Source organism: Odontesthes bonariensis, chromosome 5, assembly GCF_027942865.1.
Source record: "Odontesthes bonariensis isolate fOdoBon6 chromosome 5, fOdoBon6.hap1, whole genome shotgun sequence".
NCBI lineage: Eukaryota > Metazoa > Chordata > Actinopteri > Atheriniformes > Atherinopsidae > Odontesthes > Odontesthes bonariensis.
The window spans coordinates 39,691,969-39,717,191 of NC_134510.1; the positions used below are offsets into that span (position 1 = coordinate 39,691,969).

The following is a 25,223-nucleotide window of genomic DNA, read 5'->3' on the forward strand; positions in this document are numbered from 1 at the left end:
ACCAGCAGGTTACCTGCTGACAGGCGAGGGTGTCAGGATCGGGTATAACAGCAGCATCCACCAAAGGTTCAGCCTCTCCAACAAGGATGGGTCGGGGCTCACCGCTTTGGGCCAAACTCCATCAGAGAATCATCAAGAAGTTCAGCAAATGTTTCTCAGGAAGAGATCAGCACAAGTTTAGGAAAAGACCAGGAAACATTTAGGAAAAGACCAGGAAAAGTTATGCAGCAGATTCTGGATCTGCTTCTGTTTCCTGAACACAGGGAAGCTGCTGGGGTACCCTTCTCCATGTTTGGTGGATCCGCCGATTACTTTCTTTTCCTGTTCCACAGCAGACAGCAGCAGACTTTTACAAAATAAAAGCCTGTGAGCAACAGACTTTTACAATAATAAAATAAATACTAAAACAGGGGTGGTCCGTGGCGTAGTGGGCTGAGCAGGCGCCCCATGTACAGAGGCTACAGTCCTCGCTGCAGCTGGCCCTGTGCTGCGTGTTGTTCCCCCTCTCTCTGCCCCCTGCTTCCTGTACTTTCCTATCCATTAAAGGCACAAAAGCCCCCCCAAAACAAATGCGCAATAAAATAGTTATCGGCGTTAAATGCGTAACGAGTTAACTCACCCATCCCTATTTAAAATTATTTTCTTACTAAACACTTCAGACGTCAGAGATGATTCTTCCTTCTGAATCAGTTTGCTGCCTGAAGCTTCAGATTTAAGAGATTTTAAAGAGAGACCAGCATCTGATTGAGATGGAAGTCACTGCTCTCACTGTTTCCATCCTCACCTTCATTTCTTACAATAAAAATGCAAATGAAGTTATTTTTCAATCAGCTCATCGTGTTTATTGAACTCAGCCGGATCTCCCAAGGACGCCATCATGTCCGGGAAGACGCTGGGCTGCGACCTGCCCGGCGGGGACGACCGTCGATGAAAAACAGAAAAGCTGCAGGAAATTACTCCACTTGAACAGAAACATCCAGAGAATCAACTTTAATTAGCTTCTTAAACACTCCACCTCCTGTCCACTCAAAAAGCTTGCCGCCGTGTCGAGAAATTACTTTTAGCGTGATAAATAGATTCAAAACGACACCATAGTCCTTTTAGCGAGATAAAACATCTGGCTCTGAATATCTTAGGTTCTGTCCGTAAGGTCCCGTCACGACCGCCCCTCAGCCGTCTCCTTCGCCCTCGTGGTCGTGGGATTCGATGACCTCCAGGTCCGGCGGCTCCTCCAGCGCCTCCTGGTGGACGTTCTGAATGGACACCATGCCGGTCACCAGGGCGTAGCTCAACATGGCGCCCAGAGCCACCAGGACGGACAGCAGCTGCTTCCGCCGCTTGTTGGGGACGTTGTCGAAGTCTCCGCCTTCGGCCTGTTGGGGCGCCTTCTGACCGGAGGTTTCTGTTCAAAAAGACAACAAGGAGGACGTCAACTTCATGGTGCCCGGCTTCGTGAATAATTACAGGTCGATATCGTGAACATACAGAACCCTCCATGTTTGGGACACCTTTTTCCTCAAAGTTTAGTTTGAGGTCATTTTCCTACATCTCAGCTCCAACCTGTAGAAATTACAACCCTTGGACTGTGGATAAAAACGGTTGTAATTTCAACATAGTGGAACTGAAATGTATGAAAATTACTTCAAATTAAAGACTGGAATGTGACTTTAATCATCTCTGAACTGTTTGATTTAGAGTTTTACTCTGAGGAGCAGAAGGGGGGCTGTATGTAACGTTTCCTTTTAAGATAAGATGTTAAACAAAAGGTGTTTGAACATGTACCAGCCCAGGCCTCCATCCTCCCCACAGAACTCAGACTGGTTACCGTCATAAATGACATAAAATTAAACAGCATCTGCTGGGTTTAATGGGCGGGACCTTCTGTCACAGCACTAAACTGGTTTAAATCCTGTTTAAAAGACAGAAACTACTTTGTTTCTACAGATAATCACACTTCTGATTGGACAAAAATGGCAAAAATGGCATATGGAGTCCTTCAGGGTTCAATTCTGGGGCCTCTTCTGTTCAACATTCATGAACATGTTTCCACTGGCTCAGATTATGCAAAGCAACAAATTATGTTACCATCTGGGGATTATGATCCCTCACAAACACTCATTTAGAGCCTCAAACTAATCAACAACTGGATGATCCAGAGTTTCAATCAGAGCTCATCGTCTTTGGAGCCAAAGAACAGTTAAAAATCTGAGCTCAGCTTCAAGTTTGTGATGTTAAAAAACAGAAACCAGGCCAGAACCAGGTCCTCTTTGGGTGTTATTATGGACTCAGACCTGCATCTTATCACCACAGTTCTGAGGTCTGAGTTTAAAACTTTAGATGCGTTTAATCTCAGATGCTTTCAGTCTTTATGGATCGTACATGTGGAACCAACAATCAACTCTTTTAAGTAAAACCTGAAGACTTTCCTGCTCAACACTGCGTTTAATTAACCAATTTAAGTCAAAAGAAGGACTTTGGTTATTAACTTTCACTGGACCGGTTCCTTTAACTGTACTTTTTGCCTTGTCATGTAAATCCTTAAAGTCGGACGTGAATTAAATGCAAAGCAGCGGTCACATCTGGAGACCATTCCCCCTAAATAAAGACAAACATCTTCCCACAGTTTCCAACACTTTGCCTGACATCAGGTAACAGAAAACAAACATCTGTGCCGATGAGGTCATCCGTTTACAGCCACGGTTTGGATGATGTCACACTCTGTTTGTAAAGCGAGCGGCAGCCAGAGCTTCCTGTCTGAGGAGCTTTTCAGGACAAAGTTCAGATCCCGGAGGAACATTTTACTTGTTCCTATGTAGGATAAAAAGGAGGCATCACCTCGGCCGTCTCTGGGAAAGTACAGCAGCAGGATGTTGGTGCAGAAGTTCGTCAGGTTGTCGAGGGATTTCAGATGCTGCTGCAGCTTCCCGTTGGGCAGTTTGCATTTCAGGATGGGCGCCAAGTGGCCAAAGACGTAGGCGTCCAGAGAGGAAGGCCTGCAGAGACGGGTCAGAGACATCAGTGTGAGAATCAGAGTGAGATGTTTGGACAACACCGCCAGACGAACAGAAACAAACGAACATGTCACAAACGTGAGAGCTGTGCACTTCATACAACATTTCTATGAACCAATTTATCACCGTTTTGTACAATGTGACCCCTGGAATTGCATTGTATTATATTAATGATCTGTGTTTTCACGAATTGCAACGTCTGACTTCTCAATAAAGTTTGCTTTAAAAAATTTTTTTTTTTTTTAAATTCGATACTATCATTTTTTTGTCGATATATCGATATATATCACAGTATCGATAAAAAATTGCTCGGCCCTACTGCCATGTCTGTCTGTGAGGTCGTGGACGGTGGGTCTCTGACGCCCGTCTGCTGTTAAAGATGAACACAGCTCTGAGGGTCGACTGAAAACTCTCACTTTAAAGCTCCCCAAAACATTGGTGCCACTTTAAAGAGTTTTAGCTCATATCTTTGTATCATCTTCAAAGACCAACTTACGAATCTCCAAAGAAGAACTTCTGGGAGCCGAGCCGCTGGGACAGCAGGTTCATGCACTCCACAGCATCACGGAACAGCTGAAACACACAGAGACAAACAGCAGGGCCTGATTTGAGACTTTTTAAGGCTTCACATAAAACCGCTGAAAAAAAAAAAAGAGATGAAGAAATAATGAAAAATATCCCTGCTCTTATTTCAGGGTAATGACTGTTGTCAGGTTGTAGCTGCTCTACCAACAGCTTTGTCATCCGATTGAGCTGCAGCCTGAAGAAGTGAGTCATGGCACAAACGTTCCAGACGTTTGGCATCGAAGTTACGCTTCCCCGTGACCAATTAGTTCCACTGAAGCAGCTGCCAACATGCATGCAATCATCCCAAGTGTTGCTTTAAAAATAGCAAACATCATCGGTACATCCGCTGCACATTTTTAACACTTTGCAAGCAGACAATTTAAGACTTTAAAGACTCTTTAAAGATCCACAGAAACTGAACCAGATAAACAAAACCGACGTCAACAGCAGAATATGCAGTTCAGAGGCAAATATTAGAGACCGCCCATCATCATCTTCCTCTTATCTGAGGGTCCAGGAGGGAAACTCAGACATCCCTCTCCAGCTCTTCCCGAGGTGTTCGCAGCCCAGATGGGATATATAATCCCTCCAGAGAGTTCTGGTTCTGACCCGGGGCCTCCTCCCAGGAGGCATCCTAACCCAAGATGGTGGAGCTCCTCCCCCTATCTCTCAGGCTGAGCCCCGCCCCCCCTCTGAAGGAAACTCATTTCAGCCGCTCGTATCCACGACCTCCTTCTTTGGGTCTCTACCCAGATCTGTGCCCACAGAGGGTTGGAGCAAAGATGGAGCAGCAACCTGAAAGCTTCTCCTTCCGGAGCAGCGCCCTCATTCCTGCTGACGGAGCCCCGATCCGTCTGTCCATCTCTGACTCCAACTCACCATCCCTGAGAACCAGATCCAGAGATACTGAAGCTCCTCCCCCTGAGGCAGAGACTCCTCCCCCTTAGGTAGAGGCTCCTCCCCCTGAGGCAGAGACTCCTCCCCCTTAGGTAGAGGCTCCTCCCCCTGAGGCAGAGACTCCTCCCCCTTATGTAGAGGCTCCTCCCCCCTGAGGCAGAGACTCCTCCCCGACCCAGAACCGTGGCCTCAGACCTGGACGAGCCGACCTTCATCCCGGCTGCTTCACGCACAGCTGAGCCGCTCCAGAGCAGCTGAAGGTCCTGAAGAAGCCAACAGAACCACATCATCTGCAAAAGGAGAGATGGAACCCTGAGGTTCCCAAACCAGACGCCCCCCCCCCCAACTGCACCTCCAGCTGTCCATGAGGACCGGTGACGGGGGGCAGAACTGGTGGAGTCCAGCAGGCACAGAAACCAGAACCACTTTGGACCCAGAACATGGACACACACCGGTCCTGTGTGCTAGGTACCCCAAGCAGAAGGGTTACATACATGGTAAGGGGTTCCATGGTAACGGGTTCCATGGGACCGGTACGCTTTGGTGGTAGTGGAAACACAGAAATAAGCGAACCGTTCTGAACCGACCCGTACCGGACTGCATAGTGGAAACGGGGATGAAGAGATTCTGGAACCCCACAGAATCCTTCAGGGAACACGGTCGTAAACCTTCTCCAAGTCCACAAACACATGTGGCCTGGATGGTCAAACTCCCATGATCCCTCAGTGACTCTGAGGGTAAAGATCTGCTCCACTCCACAGGTTTTTATTTCTCAGGCAGAAACTATTCGTAAAGCGAGAAGAAAAACTCATTAAGGAGCGAGATCCTGAGTGAGGTTCAAGGCCAACTGAGATCAAGACGAACCATAAGGAGGCTTTTTAGGGGCAGCAGGTTTCCAGGTGTTTCCAGGACTTTACTTACTGGACTCGGACCAGGTCACAGTTCTTAATCCATGACTGGATTTATCTCCTGAATCACAGACATCAACAATCCCCCCCAAAAAATGAGCAGTTTGACCAGAAATGTGTTCAGTCGTGAGATAAAAGAGCCAGAACTCACAGAAAAGTCATTACGGTACCAAAGCTAAGCAGAGTCCCTCTCTGTGGTGTTCGGGACAACAGAACCTGAAGGCGTCCTGGTTGATATCCGCGAGGCCACATTCAGCTAACCAATAACTGCTCAACCTTCAGCTTCAGAACCTCCTTAAACTCCGAGCCCACGGATCCCTGAGCAGATCCTTCCTGGTCCAGGGTCCGTTTTTAAGATCTGAGGTTAAAAACGCAGAGGAACAGCCAGAGCTGAGCATCATGGAGGTTCTGTCCTGAAAGACAGATGTGTTGCCGCATTTATGTCCTGAAGCTCTTTTCTCCCAGTGATGAGTTTTATGAGCGCTGAGACTCAGAGCCGTTGGTGCCTCCACCTCAGAGCATCTGCAGTAAATGACCCATCAGAACATTCACATTCCTTTCTTCAGTCTGTACAAACAGACTCTTCTTTTATTCCAGTGAAACCAAACTGAAGTCTGAGCTGCTGCTGCATCAGCAAACTAATTATCCTCCAAACTAAATGAGCCTTTAGTCTTTAACATCCAGAACAGGATGCAGAATCCGGTCCGGATCCAGGACTGAGAGCTCATCCAACGTAAAAATCAACCCAGAATCATGTGCATCAGTATACTCTGTTTTTATGGCCAAAGTTGGGTTGGAACATGATTAATTCTGCTTAATGCTTCAGCTGCTGCACACAGAAACCACCTGAAGGTATTCAAGGTGAGCTGCAATCATGAGAAAGACGGAGGAGGTGGACACCCGAAGATTCCAACAGAATGCAGGAACTCGGTGTTGAATGCTCAGGGGACATGAAATATGTCCAGTAGGTAAGTTGGAATTTAAAGGTTTATCAAGGCAACAAAGGGATCAAAAATACGAGACAAAGCAGACGAACTAAGGGCGGGAAAAGTATTAAACGACTGGTGAAAACTAACTGCCATCTCCAGCCTCTGAAACAGTTTCAGATGCTTTAAGTAAAGAACAGAATCACTTGGATGAATCACATCAGTATATACGCTCCCAGGAACAGGAAGAAGGAGTTTATACACCTCAGATGCCCTGATATATGCTCCCAGGAACAGGAAGAAGGAGTTTTACACCTCAGACGTCCTGATATATGCTCCCAGGAACAGGAAGAAGGAGTTTTACACCTCAGACGCCCTGATATATGCTCCCAGGAACAGGAAGAAGGAGTTTTACACCTCAGACGCCCTGATATATGCTCCCAGGAACAGGAAGAAGGAGTTTTACACCTCAGACGCCCTGATATATGCTCCCAGGAACAGGAAGAAGGAGTTTTACGCCTCAGACGCCCTGATATATGCTCCCAGGAACAGGAAGAAGGAGTTTTACACCTCAGACGCCCTGATATATGCTCCCAGGAACAGGAAGAAGGAGTTTTACACCTCAGATGCCCTGATATATGCTCCCAGGAACAGGAAGAAGGAGTTTTACACCTCAGACGCCCTGATATATGCTCCCAGGAACAGGAAGAAGGAGTTTTACACCTCAGACGCCCTGATATATGCTCCTAGGAGCTGGAAGAAGGAGTTTCCTGAATATGTCTCCTTTAATGGCGACACAGACTCAGAAAGCATCATTAAATTCAGCTTTCATTCCTCTCTGATGGTTTAAACTGCTCTTGAACAAATTTCCCCTGAACGCTGTGCAACCTCTGACCTTTGCCCAAAGTGAGCCGGTTGTTCCCGACCACCAGTTTTCCAACAGAAAGTTTTCCTTCAGCTCCGAATTTGTTTCCGACCGCGTCGACAGGCCGAACACATGGAAACGATATCTCCGTACTAACTGGAAAACTATCAAGCTGCGGCGTGCTCCGATTACACATCTTTTTAATGCTCTCATACGAACACTTTCCTGAGGTCGACGATTGTTTCTGGATCAAATAAACAATGGTTGGATCATTTAGCCTGTTTTTAAAAGACTTCAAACAGAAATTAAGGAGTAAAAAAAAAAAAAAAAGGGGGGAAAAACAAGGAATTAGTACAAAGTAAAGGGAGGAAGGAAAGCAGGAGATAAGCTCTAATTAGAAATTGGATCTCCTGCTATTTTCAGTCAGTTCTGAGCCAAAAGAACAGAAAAACAGCCTCATTGTTGTCCTGCAGCCTCAAACCTTTGCAGGTCAGAGAGGAACAACCCTTTCATCACATCGTTCAACCAACAATCAGAAATAAAGCAGCTTCTTCTGTCTCTGCTGAGGTCTGAATGACACCTGAGGGGACAGGTGAGGCGCTTTAACCCGTGAGGTCATTACGCTCCAACACCCGTGACCTCTGACCTGCATCCTGAACCGTCACCCATCAATAGCTGATAGAAATAATACAGACAGAATACGGCATCTCTGAATCTTTTGCTTTTAGCTCAAGCTTCCTGAAAGTGTGACTGCATCTCGATCTTTAACATCAATTTTCACAGTTTATGCAGACGATACACAACTTTATGTGTCTCTGTCACCATGGCGACTGCAGCCCAGCAGACGTGCTGTGTCAGTGTCTGGAGGAAGTAAACACCTGGATGAGAGAGAATTTTCTACAATTAAATGAAGACAAAACTGAGATCATTCTGTTTGGGAGCAAAGAGAAGAGGGTCAGCGTTGGTAAATATCTTGAGACTCGGGACCTTACGATCACTGACCGAGTCGGTAACCTCGGAGTGTTGATAGACTCAGATCTGACTTTCAGCAGCCACATCAAAGCTGTCACCAAGGCAGCTTTTTACCATCTCAGAAACATCAACAGAATTAAAGGTTTCCAGGAGAAACTCATCCATGCATCCATCTCCAGCAGACTCCATCACTGTAACGCTCTTTTAACTGGACTTCCCACAAAGAGCATTAAACATCTGCAGCTCATCCAGAACGCTGCTGCTGGAGTTTTAACCCGGACTAAGAGATCTGAACACATCACAGCAGCTTTAAAATCTTTACTCTGGCTTCCAGTCAGTCACAGAATAGATTTTAAAAGCCTGCTGATGGTTTACAATCTGTGATATGTTCAGAGAATATAAAGCCAGCAGAGCTCTTAGATCCAAGGACTCAGGTCAGCTGGTCCAGTCCAGAGTCCAGACTAAACATGGAGAAGCAGCATTTAGCTGTTATGCTGCAAACAAGTGGAACAAACTGCCAGTGGAGATTAAACTCTCACCAAATGGAGACATTTTTAAATCCAGGTTAAAAACATTTCTGTTCTCATGTGTCTATGCATGAAATCTGCACGATATCTTTGAACTTATCTGGACTGTTGCTTGTTTTTAAATTATTTTATTTCTTTCTCTTTATATTCTTTTAATTATTTTAATTCTTTTTCTTTATATTCTTTTATGTATTTTTAATGCTTCTTACACTCCCTGCAGCAATGCTTTTATTTTATGTGAAGCACTTTGAATTGTTTTGGACATGAAATGTGCTACAAATAAATTTGATTTGATCTGATCTCACCTCCTTCTCCAGCTCCTCTCCGGCCTCCAGGCTCTCGTCCCCCCTGAGCAGTCGCAGCTTTTCCAGCCGCCTGCCCTGCATCTGTGAGGGCATGAAGAAGTTCAGAGGGAAGGGCATGTGCTCGGCGTACCAGCGGCGAGTCACGTCCACGTAGTTCTTCGGCTCGATCCAGAACGTGTAAATCTGTGGAGGCGAGGACGGAAGTCAGACCAGAGACTAAAAAAAAAACCCAGCAACGTCTGAGACTCAATCCAAGTTCGATAAGAAGAAAATCCGTCACCAGAGCCGGCATGAGCTTCTCCTCCAGCAGCGAGATGAAGGCCAGGCTGTCGGCTCCCTCCTTGGCGGAAAGGTCGTAGTCTGCATTGTACTTCTGAAAAACAAAAATCCAACTTTACATCCCTGCTGCTGGGAGCATTAAGTCTTTAATAAATCTTTAAAACATCTTTAAAACTAAACCGCTGTGAGTCTCAGCTTTAAAGGCGACACATTCAGTTAAACTCCTTCCTGTTCCTGGGAGCAGATATCAGGGCGTCTGAGGTCACCAGGTGTAAAAGTTCCTCATTTAACGAGCAGTTCTGATTTTCATTTCTAAAGTACGTCACTCCTTAAGTTGGCTCCGCCTCCTTCGCTAAGCCCCGCCCACTCACATCCTCGCTGCTGAACGGATGAAGCCAGCTTCTGGAGGAAATCTTCTGCTGTCAGAGCCCAATCGATAAACTCTATCTGAGGCTAATGTTCCAGCAGAGTTAGCTAAAGACTGTGGATGTGTTCGAAACCGCATACTGCCATCCTTCCATACTGATTCGATCAGACAGTATGCAGAGCGTTTACCCACAATGCATTTCGCTCCTGCCCGAGCCGAAATCAGCCAGCCTGAAGCTGATTTCCCTTAAGCTCTAAACTCTGTAAACTTTAGCAACATTTGAAACATTTTCAGGTGATAAAGTAGTCGTTTAGATCCCCAACGTGTTGAAAACCTGACAAAATACCGGCTGTTTACAATTTAGTTCCCATGAATTCAGCGCTACTAAAGCTAGCCGCAGTGAGCAACGCACTTCCTGTTATTTTCACAAAATAAAATACCCGTTGCCTTTTATCATAGGGAAAGCCATTACCATACAATTGGTGCTTTTGTTTTGAAAACAGGAAGTGAACCTACCCTCGTTGTAGCTAGCTTGAAACTGTCGCTAACAGCTTAGCAGCAACTAATGCTAACAGCTTAGCTAATGAAGGTGACGTACACCAGCTTCTAAGGAGTTATTGCTGTTCCTTTCTGAAAGATGAACATCATTGTTCCCACATTACTTTGTTAGCTGAAGCTTTCTAGCTGAACGGTTCCGTTCTGTAACTTCAGAGCAGGAAGCATTGTTTAGTAGCATCTGCTGCTAGCTTACAGCTACACTGCTCGTCACCTGAATCTTTACATGAATTTAAAACTTATTTTAAACCTGCTAAAGGCAGATGTCTCTGGCTATGATTCCTCCACTTTCTGGCCGGTGATGATTAAATATTCTCAGGTTGAATAAAAGGTTTGAGTCGGTGAGATGCTAACACATGCTAACATGGTCAACAATCAGTGACCCAGCCCAAACCCGCCTTAGTACAGACGTACTCTGAACATGAGCCAAAATGTGTTTTCCAACTTCCCTTCAGCAGCATTTTCCTCCACTTATGAAAATCTAAAACTCCTCCATCACTGTTAATGAGAAAGCATTGTTTGCTAGCATCTGCTGCTAGCTTACAGCTAACCTGCTAAACTGTTTCCCTCTGGGATCAACAGAGGAACTATCTGTATCTGTATGTAGAGCTGCAGGGTTGTTGGGGTGGAGTACTTCAGGTTTCCACCCTGAAAACAGACTGTTGACACAGAGGTGTTAAACAGGGCTCAGACAGAGAGCCGCTGTGCTTTAACCAACAGGTGTTTAGACCAAAGTCTGCCTCAAACATCTGGATAAGACCTCAGGAAAGTGTGTCAAATTGTTAAAAAGGGGGGGAGAATATGTCACCTTTATTTCAAATATCCACTCACACCAATTTTGTGAGTTATTTCTGGAACAGATGCAGTTTTTGTAAAAGAGTTTCTGGAGCTTCTGTTTCAGTCTGCAGAAACGGCTCAAACGTGAAGCTGTGTGTTCGGAGGGTTTATGAGCTGCTGTCCCTCCGGTGTGAGCTGTTTCCATTCCTCCTCATTACAGCCAGCCGGCAGCAGCCGTATACCGGACTCCAGCAGAGACGCACAACTCGTGAAAATAACTCTGAAGCACCACGGAGAAGATGCTGAACACGTGTTCAGAGACTACAAAGAGACGCGAAAAACACAGATTCAAAGACAGAAATCTGGATGGGACGGCAAAGGAAAATGATAAAGAGACAGAAAAGGGAAAGAGGGAGGAAGTGAAACGCTTTGGCTGGAAAACATGATGATGATGATGAAGATGAATGACGCTCACAGGAGCTGCAGGAGAAGCATGGAATGTGACTGAGGTGAATTAATGCCAGTTAAAGTCTGCAGCCAAGCGTGAAGCCGGCAGTTCTCTCCTCTGAGCTTCTTCAGCAGCTTTCCTGTCGTTGTGGTTTGTGAACAACCTACCACAGCGAGGACACACCGAGCATGCTGGGTAATGTCTTCCAGCTGCTGGTGAGCGACTAAATGAAGGCGGCTGAAGCTGAGGGAGGGGGGGTGGTCCTGGTTTATTTGAGTTAAAGTGTTTCGTCTTTGAACATTTTGAAGCAAATAAAAAGAAAAGGATGTTTTAGATTTTAAAGAAAATGCTGCTGAAGGGAAGCTGGGAAAACAGATTTTGGCTCATGTTCAGAGTACGTCTGTACTAAGGCGGGTTTGGGCTGGGTCACTGATTGTTGACCATGCTAGCGTGTGTTAGCATGTGTTAGCATCTCACAGACTCAAACCTTTATTCAACCTGAGAATATTTAATCATTACCAGCCAGAAAGTGGAGGAATCATAGCCAGAGACATCTGCCTCTAGCAGGTTTAAAATAAGCTTAAATTCATGTAAAGAGACTCAAGATTCAGGTGACGAGCAGTGTAGCTGCAAGCTAGCAGCAGATGCAAGCAGACAATGCTTTCTAATTAACAGTGATGGAGGAGTTTTAGATTTTAATAAGTGGAGGAAAATGCTGCTGAAGGGAAGCTGGAAAACATATTTTGGCTCATGTTCAGAGTACGTCTGTACTAAGGCGGGTTTGGGCTGGGTCACTGATTGTTGACCATGCTAGCGTGTGTTAGCATGTGTTAGCATCTCACAGACTCAAACCTTTATTCAACCTGAGAATATTTAATCATTACCAGCCAGAAAGTGGAGGAATCATAGCCAGAGACATCTGCCTTTAGCAGGTTTAAAATAAGTTTTAAATTCATGTAAAGATTCAGGTGACGAGCAGTGTAGCTGTAAGCTAGCAGCAGCAGCTAACAAAGTAATGTGGGAACAATGATGTTCATCTTTCAGAAAGGAACAGCAACAACTCCTTAAAAGCTGGTGTACACCACCTTCATTAGCTAAGCTGTTAGCGTTAGCTACTTCTAAAGGAGAAAATAACAGCAATAACTCCTTAGAAGCTGGTGTACGTCACCTTCATTAGCTAAGCTGTTAGCGTTAAATGCTGCTAAGCTGTTAGCGTTAGCTGCTGCTAAAGGAACAGCAATAACTCCTTAAAAGTTGGTGTACGCCATCTTCATTAGCTAAGCTGTTAGCGTTAGCTGCTGCTAAGCTGTTAGCATTAGCTGCTGCTAAGCTGTTAGCATTAGCTGCTGCTAAGCTGTTAGCATTAGCTGCTTCTAAGCTGTTAGCATTAGCTGCTTCTAAGCTGTTAGCATTAGCTGCTTCTAAAGGAGAAAATAAATCTATAAATAAACCATGAGGAGTTATTTCTCAGATGCTTCCGTTTCCCTGCTCTGAGGTTCAGGCTCTGAGAGTTGGAACTGATCCCTCTTTGTGGCTCAGCTTCTTCAGTCCAGCGTTGAACTGGACCAAGTTTGTGATATTTAGTCTCAGACTGAACATCAGACTGAACATGAAGCCAAAGCAGAAGTTAAACCTGCACCGACGGCGGCTCGTGACCTCAGAGAGGTTTGAGTTGATTCGAATAATTACCAGTTTCACGATAAAACCTGATGCTTTAGCGAATTATGGTCTCCTTTAGGTAAATAAACAACAAAGTGCACGCTTTAGTGCGGGCTCCTCTGTAAACAAGCGCAGCTCTGAAGTCTAAGTTACAAAACAGGAGTCCAAAAACCTCAAGAGTGACATCACAGACTCATAATTCAGTGAAAGATTGTGCCTTCAGGTGCCAAATAAGCAACTTTTTCTGCTCCATTTTACCACGTTTTTAAAGCTTTACTCAGAAACATATTAGTCTGAAAAGTTGAATATCTCTGCAATGACAAACTAAAACTCAACCGATTCTCTGCAGTTGGTGTAAATCGAGCTAATCTGAGCCACGCTGGCAGGGAAACCGCGGTTACCTGTTTCCTGAGGTGGATGATGATGTCAGAGGGTCGGGACAGAGTTTCTTTCTCATTGGTCCTCAGAGCAGGAAGAGAACCTTGGGACGAAAACACAAACACATGAACATTTCTGTTTCTTCCTGAACGAAGCTTTCAGGCGTCCGACTCACCGCTGGGACTCCTCCAGGTGTTGCAGATTTTTCTGAGTTTCAGAGGAGCTCCGGCAAACTGAGCGTAGGCCTGAAGACACAACAACGGATAGAAGTTAAACTCTGCACCCTTTAGTGTTGGTGAACACTTACTGCTCATATTAACACAGTTTTATGCTGAATTATAAAAAATTATCTGAGTTCAAAACATTTTGATATGGAGGTGTGAACCTGAAATCAAATTAATCTGAAGTAAAAAGCTGCGAAAAAGAAGTGAACCGGAGACGTTAATAAGCTCGGCTGTGTGGTGTCGCCACAGGGGGGCGCCACAGGCTCCAGTGGTTGGAATTCAGTAGAAGAAGTAGGCGTTGTAAACAGGAAACAGACGTCGAGGAGGGAAAAAAACAACAACTGTGGTGGACATCCACAAGAGGAAAAAGGAGAGGGCTCATTTATCTGGGAAGATCCAGGGGGGAGGAGCTCCACCTACCAGGGGGAGGAGCTCCAACATCCAGGGGGGAGGAGCTCCACCTACCAGGGGGAGGAGCTCCAATATCCAGGGGGGAGGAGCTCCAACATCCAGGGGGGAGGAGCTCCAACATCCAGTGGGAGCTGGGAGTAGAGCCGCTGCTGCTCCACATAGGAAGGAGTCAGCTGAGGTGGTTCCTCTGTTAGGATGCCTCCTGGGAGGAGGCCCCGGGTCAGAACCAGAACTCTCTGGAGGGATTATACATCCCATCTGACCTGGGAACACCTCGGGATCCCCCAGGAGGAGCTGGAGAGGGGGGCTGGGTTTAACTCCTGGACCCTCAGATAAGAGGAAAATGATGGATGAAGTCAGAAGTTCACAAAGTCGTTTCCATCAAATTAACTTCAAACCAGACAAAAAAACACACCAGAAAAGAGCTGATAAACTATAATGTCTGTTTGTTTTGTTTTTTCAGCATTTCAGTTCATCTTTTTCGTTCACATCCTCTAAATATTAAATCAAAATTAGAAGCTTGGCTACAGAAAGTTCCTAAAGACGCATTTTTTCTTTTGGAAACTCGACACAAAACTGATTCCACTTCATCCTGAGAACACGAACATTTGAACCAGCTTTCATCCGATCCTTCCAACACATTTCAGTCCAAGTCAAAGAACTCCAGAACTGGTCCGGTTCGTGTTGGGACCACAGCACCAGTCTGAAGGGAAAAAAAAAAAGAGACTCCGACAGCTCGTTTGCGACTAAGAACCAACACAGTTTTCTTTTAAAAGCGAAGAGCCAAAACAGTCAGAAATGAGTCCAATACCACTTAAACCGGGCTCGTCTGCAGGACAGAATATTTTCCACGTATCCAAGCAGAACCCTGAGTAACTCACACCTGCTGCACTTTACAGGAAGAAAAAGCCGCTTTTCAGCTGGCAAATTACAGAAGCTTCGGAACAAAAACGCCGATTCAAAGCCGCCGTTTTAAGCTAACACAAACCATCTGACACCAAATGTCACCGACGCTGGTTTGGGAAACTTTTCCTTTTTCCCCCCACGTGCAAACAAGCCGAGCGAACCCGACAAAGAGTTTCTGTTCAAAGATGGATGCTTTCCGTCAACGATTTGTCATTCGATCCAAACAAGTGTGATAAATCAGTAAAAGGTTTGGTCATCAGAGAGCGGCGCAGTTACTGTTAGAGCTGGAGATGACTCAGTTCTTCTGGAAATAAAAAACTCAGAGAGCCGAGAGCCTCGTTCAGCTTTTACAACCAGAAAAAATGAGGAGAAATTTCCTCATAAATGTGCAGCCGTGAAGTCAGAGTTTGATGAAAGTTTGGAGGTTTGTTCCACAGAGAAGCAAACACACAGCTGGAGAAGAAGCACCCGGTTACTGGCCCTGCGGTTAAAGTCAAAAGTCAACTTTATCTGTAGCACATTTCACGTACAGAACAGTTCAGAGTGCTTCACATAAAATAAAAGCATTGCAGCAGGGAGTGGAAGAAGCATTAAAAATACATAAAAGAATATTATGAAAGTTGTGAATCAGCCGGTTGCACCACCGACTGCTCCGACCAACACGGGCCTTTAGAGAAGGATTCCCCGAGATGTGAGTCAGTCCCGAAATCAATCATTTCAAGCAGTGTTGTTTTCGTCAACGATGACGAAATCATTTTGTTGACGCCACTTTTTTTCATGACGATAACGAGACGGTGACGAGATAAACATAACTCTCTGATGACGAAAACATGACGAGACGTGTGTGAGTTTTCGTTGACGAGACGAGAACGGACGAAAATGTTAGTGGGTGATCTGTCAGACGTTTAAAATGCATGACATTTCTGCTTATTGTGTGTGTCAATTAAAACCTAAAAAGTATCTGCTGCGGCACCTTAAGGCTCGCCACAGGGATATTTTTTCAAAGGTAAGTTACAAATGCTGTTAACATAATCGATCAATTTCATAGTAAGCTAACACATTAGTACGTTTTCCACATACTCCTGGCGCAAATGGGCTGCTAACTTCAGGCTAAAGTTAGCTTTTGTTACGCTAACGTCAATTCATTATGTGTGTGTTACTTTAGCAGCATGTTTAGCCATGTTTACATTCAGTGACGGTGTGGTTATCTCTTTGTGTGTACGTTCTGTCAGCACGTAACTTGATATGTTAAACAGGTCGAGTTACTGTTATACGTAGAGTCTGCTAGCTTTAGCCTAAAAGCCACAAGTGACGTTGTGCAGCCCTAACCAGGACCTGTGCGTTTAGTGCGCTTACAGTAAAGTTGGGACACACGCACAGTACAGAATGAAAAATCAGAAAGCTTTAGTACAGGGTCAGTTAATAAGCTATGTATTTTTGTTCTGCTTGTTTGATAGTTAAGACCATACTATTTTCTTAACACGGTAGACTATACTTATTTTTTGACTAAAACTAGACTAAAACCTTTTTGACTTTTCGTCGACTAAAACTATCACATATAGAAGTGACTAAAATGTGACTAAAACTAATAAGCATTTTAGTCCAAAAGACTAAGACTAAATCTAAGATGGTTGTCAAAAACAACACTGGTTTCAAGATCATCAGCATGATCTTGAGCTCCATAAAAACAGAGTTCGCAAAGTGCAGCAACGGAACCAGAAATAGGAAACTGAGCCGAACAGGTTCACAACCGGAATAAAAGTGCAACATTAATGCTTTAAAATATTAAAAAACAAGTAAATAAATTCTATTAAGAAGTGATTTAAAAGAAAGCTGTGATCCCGTGAGCATTATTTATGATCCATAGCTGGGCGGGAGGGGCTTTAAAGTGATCAGTAAAATCTTAAAATCAATTCTGAAGAGTACAGAGAGAGAAATAAGAGCAGATTCAGTCCTATAAACGCTTTACGGATGCGTCAGAGAGTAGCATTAGCTGCAATGTTCCCTCTGAGCTGCTCGCACAGTCTCAGCGCACAAGAAAATCTATGCAGCGCATAAAATAAAATTCACCATAAACGTATTAATTAATATCTAATACTAGACCTAATCTAATTAATTAGACCAATAATGTGTTTTTCTGTACCATTTTTCAATGTAATGCAGTGAGTGACAGGTGTTCAGCCAATGATACGATACGGTTAGCTAGCTAACAACAGTGCGGCGGAGTTAAGAGACGCCCCTTATCATGGCGAAACGAACGGGCAGCGCCAGCGAAACATCCACTCACCAAGCCAAAGTAAAAAAGAAATGCGGTTCTTTTAGAATGGAATGGCAGTCTGAGTATGTGCGAACAGAAGAACAAGCGGTGAAACTGGGGGAGATTGTACAACCATTGGAGAAGCGAGAAGGACAGACGTGAAAAATAAGGTAAAATTAAAGTCAAATTTGTGCATATTCTAGTGACATTAATTAAGATTTTTTTATTTATGGATATTTATCATTAAATGCTGTTACTACTAGATAATTTATGGGTAGTAGAAATGCTAATAAAAAAACTGTAATTAGATATTTTACAGATGCTACAGCACATGTCACTTTAATGTGAACAAAATGTTATGTCTGGAAAGTGTATAGGTCTCATTTCTTCCAGAACAGGACCCCCAGCCAGGCCAAAGCACGACTCTTCCCATATAACATACTACACATCTCATGAACAACAAGATTTTTGTCTTTTTCATTTTAAGTGGGCCAAATCACTTACTAAAAGTAAACTAATGGAAATTGCTGCTGTGATTTGATTCTTTTAATAAGCCATGTAACTTGCTACGAAGGTTTTGAACAGGTGTGATACAGGTGTGTGGCCACAGCGTGCACATCTGTTGTTGCTCACAGTGGTCCTCGGTGTGCTCAGGGAGCTGGTGTGTTTGCCCAGACACATGAAAAATTAGAGGGAACATTGATTATCTGTCATTTTAACTTGTTTATTACCACCACTGAAGCCAGGCTGTGGCTGTGTGCAATACGAGATGCAGCCGGCTGATTAAACTCATCAGTACGAGTCTTTGGCTGTGTTCGAAACCGCATACTACATACTTCCATACTCATTCGATCAGACAGTATGCAGAGCGTTTACCCACAATGCATTTCTCTCCTGCCCGAGCTGAAATCAGCCGGCCTGAAGCTGATTTCCCTTAAGCTCTAAACTCTGTAAACTTTAGCAACATTTGAAACATTTTCAGGTGAGAAAGTAGTCGTTTAGATCCCCAACGTGTTGAAAACCTGACAAAATACCGGCTGTTTACAATTTTGTTCCCACGAATTCGGCGCTACTAAAGCTAGCCGCAGTGAGCAACGCACTTCCTGTTATTTTCACAAAATAAAATACCCGTTGCCTTTTATCATAGGGAAAGCCATTACCATACAATTGGTGCTTTTGTTTTGAAAACAGGAAGTGAACCTACCCTCGTTGTAGCTAGCTTGAAACTGCCGTTTTGACAGGAAATGACGATCGGCGACGTCACGTTACGTTGCATCTTGGGTAGTTTGAGTATGAGTAGTAACCTCATGATGCATACCCAACATTTAGGAGAATCTAGTATGCATCCGGGAACTTCCTGCTTACTCAAACTCGCATACTAACTCAAAAAGTTAGTAGGAGTAGTAGGAGAAGTATGCGGTTTGGAACACAGGCTGTGTTTCAGCTTCCTGTGGGCTCACTGAAGAAGCTGCAGATGCTGTTAGAAGAAGAAGAAGAAGAAGAAGAAGTCCAGCTGACCTCATACGAGCTCTGAGGATGACTTGAGAATCTACGCCGTCACTTTTAGCTTCAGCTCTGATCTGATTCTCCAAACAGAAACTACACAAAACCCCACTTCCAGAGAATAAAAGTTTGGATTAAATAAGGCCGAATTCAGTGACAAACCTGGAATAATTCAAGCTGGAAACTTCGTGCATGGAACCTGAAAAATCCCCACATTCTGAGCTGAACAACAAACCAAAGATGGATCCAAACACTACTTCCACCGAGCAGAAGATGATCTTTAACCTCCGAGCTGCCGCAGTTTAAAGTATAAAAGCGTGCGATTCATTACAATGAGAGGGTCCTTAAATTAAAAATCAGGCTTCGTGGGAAACTGATGGTAGAGAAGAGCTCCTGTAACGTTTAGGGTAAAGACCTATCTGTAAAGACCTCCAACAGTTAAAGGAAAATCCCGCCTCATCGTGCTGATTCAGTCCAACTTTAAGACTTTATTCATCATGAACTGGTGTGAGAAGTCACTTTCACCTCAGCTGAGGGGACCCCTGAAGCCCCGCCTCCACAACCTGCCTGTTTCAGGCCTGTAAAAGACCAGGAAATAACATCTGTGACTCAGCAGCAGCGTGGAGGACAGCCGTCATTACCCAGACTGCACTGCTGCCCTGCCGTCTGATCCCGGTCCAACGCAAACATGTTTCCGTCAGGTTTGATTCCTCACGGGAGCGCTGAGCCCTCAGCGCGGTCTTCAGGCGATGCCGTCGCCACCGCACTATCACCAGACCCAGTGGGCCACATCAGTCATGGAAACGTCTGCAGCCACAAAGCATTCTGGGTGGTCTCAGACTTAAAGAGGAGGCTGTGGGTTTTTCAGCCTGACGTCAACATTTTCATTCATGTTTATCTGAAAACTTCTTCCCGAATAAGAAATATTTTAAAAATTAATTTCACAGATTTCCTGGAAAACAACATGTTGGACTCGTATTTAAACTAAACTGAAAAATATTGACATCAGCAGCTGGAAAGTTAAGACAGACCGCTGCCACCTGGTGGTAATCCGATGAATTACTTTAATGCTATAGGATGCATGTTTTAAGATAACATGTAATTGAATATTTCTATGTTGTATGTGATTTTTATGATGTTTAATTAGAATAGGAAGCCTGATCAGGGACTGGGGTTGCAAATTAGCCATCTGGCTATAAACCTTTTTATGTATTCACATCTGCAAGTTTTGTCATGGCCTTTGCCATGTCATGTTTGTAATAATGTGCACTGCATTGTCCCTGCCAAATAAACTACAAATACAAAAAAAAAAACAATCTGTGATCGATAAAGAGTCACTTCTGGTGACAACTGATAAATAAACCGACAATACCAACATTAAAAGACAAATTAGGTCCTGGAAAACCATTGAGAAAGGATCACGTCAAAGTTACAAAGGTGGAAAAGCTGCAGAATTAGAGACAAATTAAATTTTACAAATTAAATAAAATACAATAAATGGAAAAGGGAATTATATCAAATAAAATAAAAAAAATAAAAAAAATAATTTAAAGTAATGTAAAAATAAATAAGAAATACATAACACAAAATGATAAGATAAACATAATATAATATAAAAAAATAATTAAAATTAAATAAAGAAATGACAATTCAATTTTAAAATATAATCGAATGAAAAATACATATCAAGTAAAAATAAAAGAAATATATCTAATGAAACTAAATAATGTAAAACAAAATCAACTCAAAATGGAATAGAATAAAAATAATATATAATCTAATTAAATAAGACAAAATAAGATATAGAAATAAGTATCAAATAAAACTAATTCAAGTCAAATCGTAACTGCAAGTTTACAATTTATTATCATTATTTTTCAGTAAGTATGCAGGACAGATTTTATGTTTGTTTATTATTCACTTAAATATATAAAACTAAATCTTTATTTGAATCCAGAACAGTTACTTTTTATTTAATACAATTATATATCAACACTATTTATTTAAACTTTATTTAATTATTTTATTTTAACCTTTATCTAATATTTAGCATTATTTAACTTTAGTATTTTAAATGTTCGAAACCTTTAATTTCCTGTTACCTGGACAATGAATAAAAATAAACTATTTAAAGCAATACAATGTAACTTCTCAAAAAGCCCACTCTGGAGCTCCCCCTACAGGCTTGGAGGTAATGTACGGTTACACTGTCGTAAATACAACACCCTTTCACTTTCACGTTTCACGTTTGTTGAGGAACCGGCGAGGAGTCAGAAGGTGCAAGCTATGTCGACCGAGAAGGTAAGAGTAATCAAATGTACCTGGGAGCGTGAGAGGGGTCTATTTGTTTTTGCGGTAGGTGTGCCAGAAAGCAAGTCGAAGTACTTCCGCTCAGCTCCCGGGCCGGTCCAGCAAAGTTACATAGCGCAGTTTTTCCAACTCAGACCCCCGAGGGGCATAGGAGACAGGCCAATCGTAATATTAAAACTCATTCCAGCCGCACAATTTTTTTCAAGCTGTTATTTAAAGGTAGAAATGTTACATAGTATTGCTTTAAATGAAATAAGACAAGAAAATTATTATATAAAAAGGGAAAAAGAAAAAGGATAACTTAAATAAAATAAAATATAAAAAAGGAATAAAATCAAACGATTTTAAAAATGAAAAAACTGAATAAGATCAGATCAAATAATAAAAATAAATAATTAAAATAAAAACTAATAAAACAAAATAACATAAGATATATTAACATAATTAACCTTATGATATTGTAATTTTTTTATCAAATTTACCATTAAAAAAAAAAATCATTAAATTTTTTCATGTAAAAATGAAAACAAACAAAAATGAAGAAATATTGGATAAAATCATATAAAAAAAAGAAGGAAATAAAATAGAATATAAATTTTAAGAATTAAAATATTAAATGAAAAAAAACTTGCAAAAACAAAGATTAAAAATATATATTCTTAAAGTGCTTATGAAACGAATTTTAATTGTTGGAATTTCACAGTTTTTGCTGCTGATTCTAAAGGTTCCAAGCCTTGCGATTAAAATGAGATATTGTCTGGATAATAATTTATCCGGGAAGTCATGTTAAAACGGGCTCAAAAGGAGCCACATTTTGTCTTTTTGTGAGAATTCGTTTTTTTAATGCGTGACGTCATAGGGTTGACACAGCAGTTCTCGTAGTCTAACTGTAATGGCGGGGTCTATGGCTAAAACATCAAAGCACGGCAGAAAATATTGTGTTGCTGGAGGAACAAATGGTGTTAGTTGCAAAAATAGCGGGTGAGTCTGAAATTTCCAGATCGGACATTACTGGGCTTGTTTTTTTATATATAATAATGTTCGCTTACTGTTCGCTTCTGAGAGGCAAGTGTCGACCACTGCTATTGGCTGAGAGCACGGTGGATCGTATCATTGCGTGCTGCCGCCTGCCGATAGCTGCAGCTGAATTGCTGCTCGGAAGCAGGGGACTGCTCGCTTTGCTCTTCGGTCTGCACACATATCCAGCTAGAATTGCTGTCTGGTCTCTCCGGTGATTGCGCCGGCTACGACATCCGAGGCTCCGTGGATCAGTCCTACCGATGGCTGCTGTCAGTCGTGCCGAGGCCGGGTGCCCATCTCCCTGCCGCCGACCCGTGAGGATCCGCAGATGGGGCCGCGCACTGGAGGATCTCCGACCCGTTAATCCACGCCATTGTTTATTAAGCTTACATTAAAACCATGTTATTATCACATACGTTTTTTTTAAGTGGCTGGATTTCAAAGTGCCCCTTCGTTAGGTTTCAACGTGTCAAAGACAGCGCAGCAGAATGCCATATCTGCCAAACCGGCATGTTCAAATCTTTTCCAGTTTACCACAGCAAACATACACTATTGTGTCATTTGATTGATAACATCTTAATAATAATCAGCGTGTAGTAGGAGCGATGGCCGTTTTGTGCCCGTCGATCCTGTGCTGAAAATGGTAACTTTCTTTCATTTCCATTACCCATACGGGAGGTGCAGAGCCTCTACAATATAGATACTAAATCGATTTGTGTGGCTTAAATTCAACAAAAGTTTTTCCACATAATGTTAAAGGTGTGTTCTTTCGACCTGCTGATGTTTGTATCAGAATTTTGGTTCCTTTATGAGATATAAGTCCATCAAATGTATGTTGTTTTCACAGCCAGCCATACTAGCAAATAAGGGAGTCAACCCTATGACGTCACGGTCATGTGGCCAATTTCGCACCAAAGGCCATATAATTCACACTTTTAAATGGCCGTTTTAACAAGTTATGCCCGGAAAATTTAGTTCAAGTTGGATTGATGGTTTTAGAAAAAGACAAAAAATTCATTTGAATGATAGATGAACATTCGTTTCAGTTCATCTTTAAAAATGAAATGAAATATATATATATATAAAATAATATTTGATATTATTTGGTCATATTTAATCAAATAATATATATATGCTATATTAAATATACTAAATAGAAATTTAAATTAAATCATCTAAAAATTAAAAAAATAAATAAAAATCAATTTAACTGTATAAAATAAATAAAAACCCAAAAACATCCCAAATGATGAGCAATAACTCCAGAAATGTTAAAGTCTGATCAATATTTTTTAAAAACACTGATTATCATGAGGAATTCATGTCGTGTTTAATGTTCCTACAGAAAAAAAGAAATTACAGTTTCAGTTGGCAGTTTCTTCAAAGCCTCAAAGCTTTAACGGCTTGAAGGCAGAGCTGAAAGCTCATCATGACCTGATATTTCTTCAACATGAGCAGAAATAATCTCTTGTTTTCTGATTCTTTCACCAGAATTTCAACAGATTTTAGAACTCCAACAAACTTAAAGTTCATACAGAGAACAACTTTATGGTTTCACCTCTTGTCGGTAGGCGCGCGCATGTGAAAGCCCAAAAGAGTCGATGGACGATAATCCCATATACAAACCAATTAATCTTCTCTAGAAAAACTGCGTTCAAGTATTTAAAACATTGCAACAATATTACTGGGCATGTATTGTTGTAATCTTTTACAAACAGCGCAAACAGGGCAATCGCCGCACAGGGAGCGCCGATTTGCACCGGTCTGTGTCCTACCGTCAGTATTTGACAACCTTTAGCAATGGAAATGCGCTTCAAATGCCCCGGAGTTCCCCTTTAACTTTATGTACTTGTAACTTGTGTGCCTACTGCCTACTTCATATGTTGAGATTGTACCAACTGTGTTTATTAGAAATGTTCATTTTTATAGGCTAGTATTCAATGTACAAATGCATTATTCACAGTAAATTATGCTTTTACTGAAGAAAACGTTTCAAAACATGAAAATCACAAGTACATCAAACAAGTGTCACAAAAACTATCTTTAAAAAAAATGAATGGATGGATGAATGTATGTAGAATCCAGTCTCTTCACTCACATCTCATCCCATTAGGCTAATACAGTACGTGACCAGTTAGTAAAATTATAGTTTTATAGCCCACCTTCCTATTTCTCATTTCACAATGCCTTTCAGCATACTGTAAAATTCTACCATACATTCATTTTCCATACTTTATTAAGGGTTTCACACAAAATTCAAGACTTTTCAAGGTCTGGAAAACAGTGCTTCAAAATTCCATCCTTATTAAGACTTTCAAGACTTGCGCAAGCACCCTGTACCAGCATGACAATCAATCAGTAACGCATTAACTCCGTTCTGCTGGTTCCGTTATAGTTTAACGTTGTGGGTTAAATATCTGACGAGCAGCACCAACAGCGGCTGCTTTGCCCGCTGAAGCCGTTTAAAACGTCCGTTTAACCGTCGCTGAAGCCGTTTAAAAACGTCCGTTTAACCGTCGCTGAAGCCGTTTAAAACGTCCGTTTAGCCGTCAGACTGTCTTTCATTCAGCCGTTGACACGCTAACGTTAGAACAAGGTAGCGCGTGCGGATTTAACCCGCGCTCCTGTGATGTAAAGACCCAGAAAAAATGCCGGCGAACCGACTCGGTGCCGGTTTGAAGGAACACTCACCAGAACAACCAGACAGTCGGTGCTGACGGACGGTAAACCCCAGTCTCCTTCCCAGCAAAACAACTCGTCGGGCGCCGCCATCTTCAGCCCGGACGGTGACCTCTTACACCGGAAGAGAAGCGACTTCCGCCGCTGACTACCAAAATAAGACAACTTTTCAAAAATGAAATAAAATGTTAGAATAAGAATAAATAAACGTAAAAATAAATTAATAGTAAGATAATCGAATTAAACTAAAAATATGAAAATAAGACAAAATAACAAAATAAATGCATGAATGAACTGACTCAACTAAAAACACGAAATTAAATAACCTAAAAAAAACTGAAATAGAAAATTAAATAAAATTAAATAAATGAAAATTAAATAAAAGGAAACAAAATAAGACATAAAAAACATCAAAACACATAAAAGAAAATTATAAGGAAAATATAATAGAAAATTAAGATAAAATAAAAAA

The 25,223-nt window shown here is 42.3% G+C and overlaps 1 protein-coding gene across 2 annotated transcripts; it reads right to left on the reverse strand.

The window, feature by feature from the left end:
- Positions 1–975: 975 nt before the first annotated feature.
- LOC142380477 (metaxin-1-like) lies at positions 976–24,880 on the reverse strand. 2 transcript variants are annotated; one of them, XM_075466363.1, is made up of 9 exons: positions 24,764–24,852; positions 14,683–14,779; positions 13,617–13,686; positions 13,465–13,544; positions 9,259–9,351; positions 8,979–9,161; positions 3,508–3,584; positions 2,836–2,993; positions 976–1,402 (listed from the first exon to the last, which is right to left on the reverse strand). In XM_075466363.1, exons 2-9 carry the CDS (start codon positions 14,716–14,718, stop codon positions 1,170–1,172), a joined length of 930 nt encoding a protein of 309 aa, XP_075322478.1. In that variant the 5' UTR covers positions 14,719–14,779; positions 24,764–24,852; the 3' UTR covers positions 976–1,169. The 2 variants fall into 2 exon arrangements, with proteins under 2 accessions (XP_075322478.1, XP_075322477.1); XM_075466362.1 differs by lacking the exon at positions 14,683–14,779 and having other exon boundaries at positions 24,764–24,880.
- Between the last annotated feature and the right edge of the window lie 343 nt (positions 24,881–25,223).

Excerpts from the sequence above, each read along its gene's own strand:
- LOC142380477 (XM_075466362.1), bottom strand. The coding sequence starts at position 24,844 with ATGGCGGCGCCCGACGAGTTGTTTTGCTGGGAAGGAGACTGGGGTTTA. Across the intron at positions 9,352-13,464 it reads TCATCCACCTCAGGAAACAG|AAGTACAATGCAGACTACGA; the intron begins GTAACCGCGGTT and ends TTTGTTTTTCAG. Across the intron at positions 9,162-9,258 it reads AGAAGCTCATGCCGGCTCTG|ATTTACACGTTCTGGATCGA; the intron begins GTGACGGATTTT and ends TCGCCTCCACAG.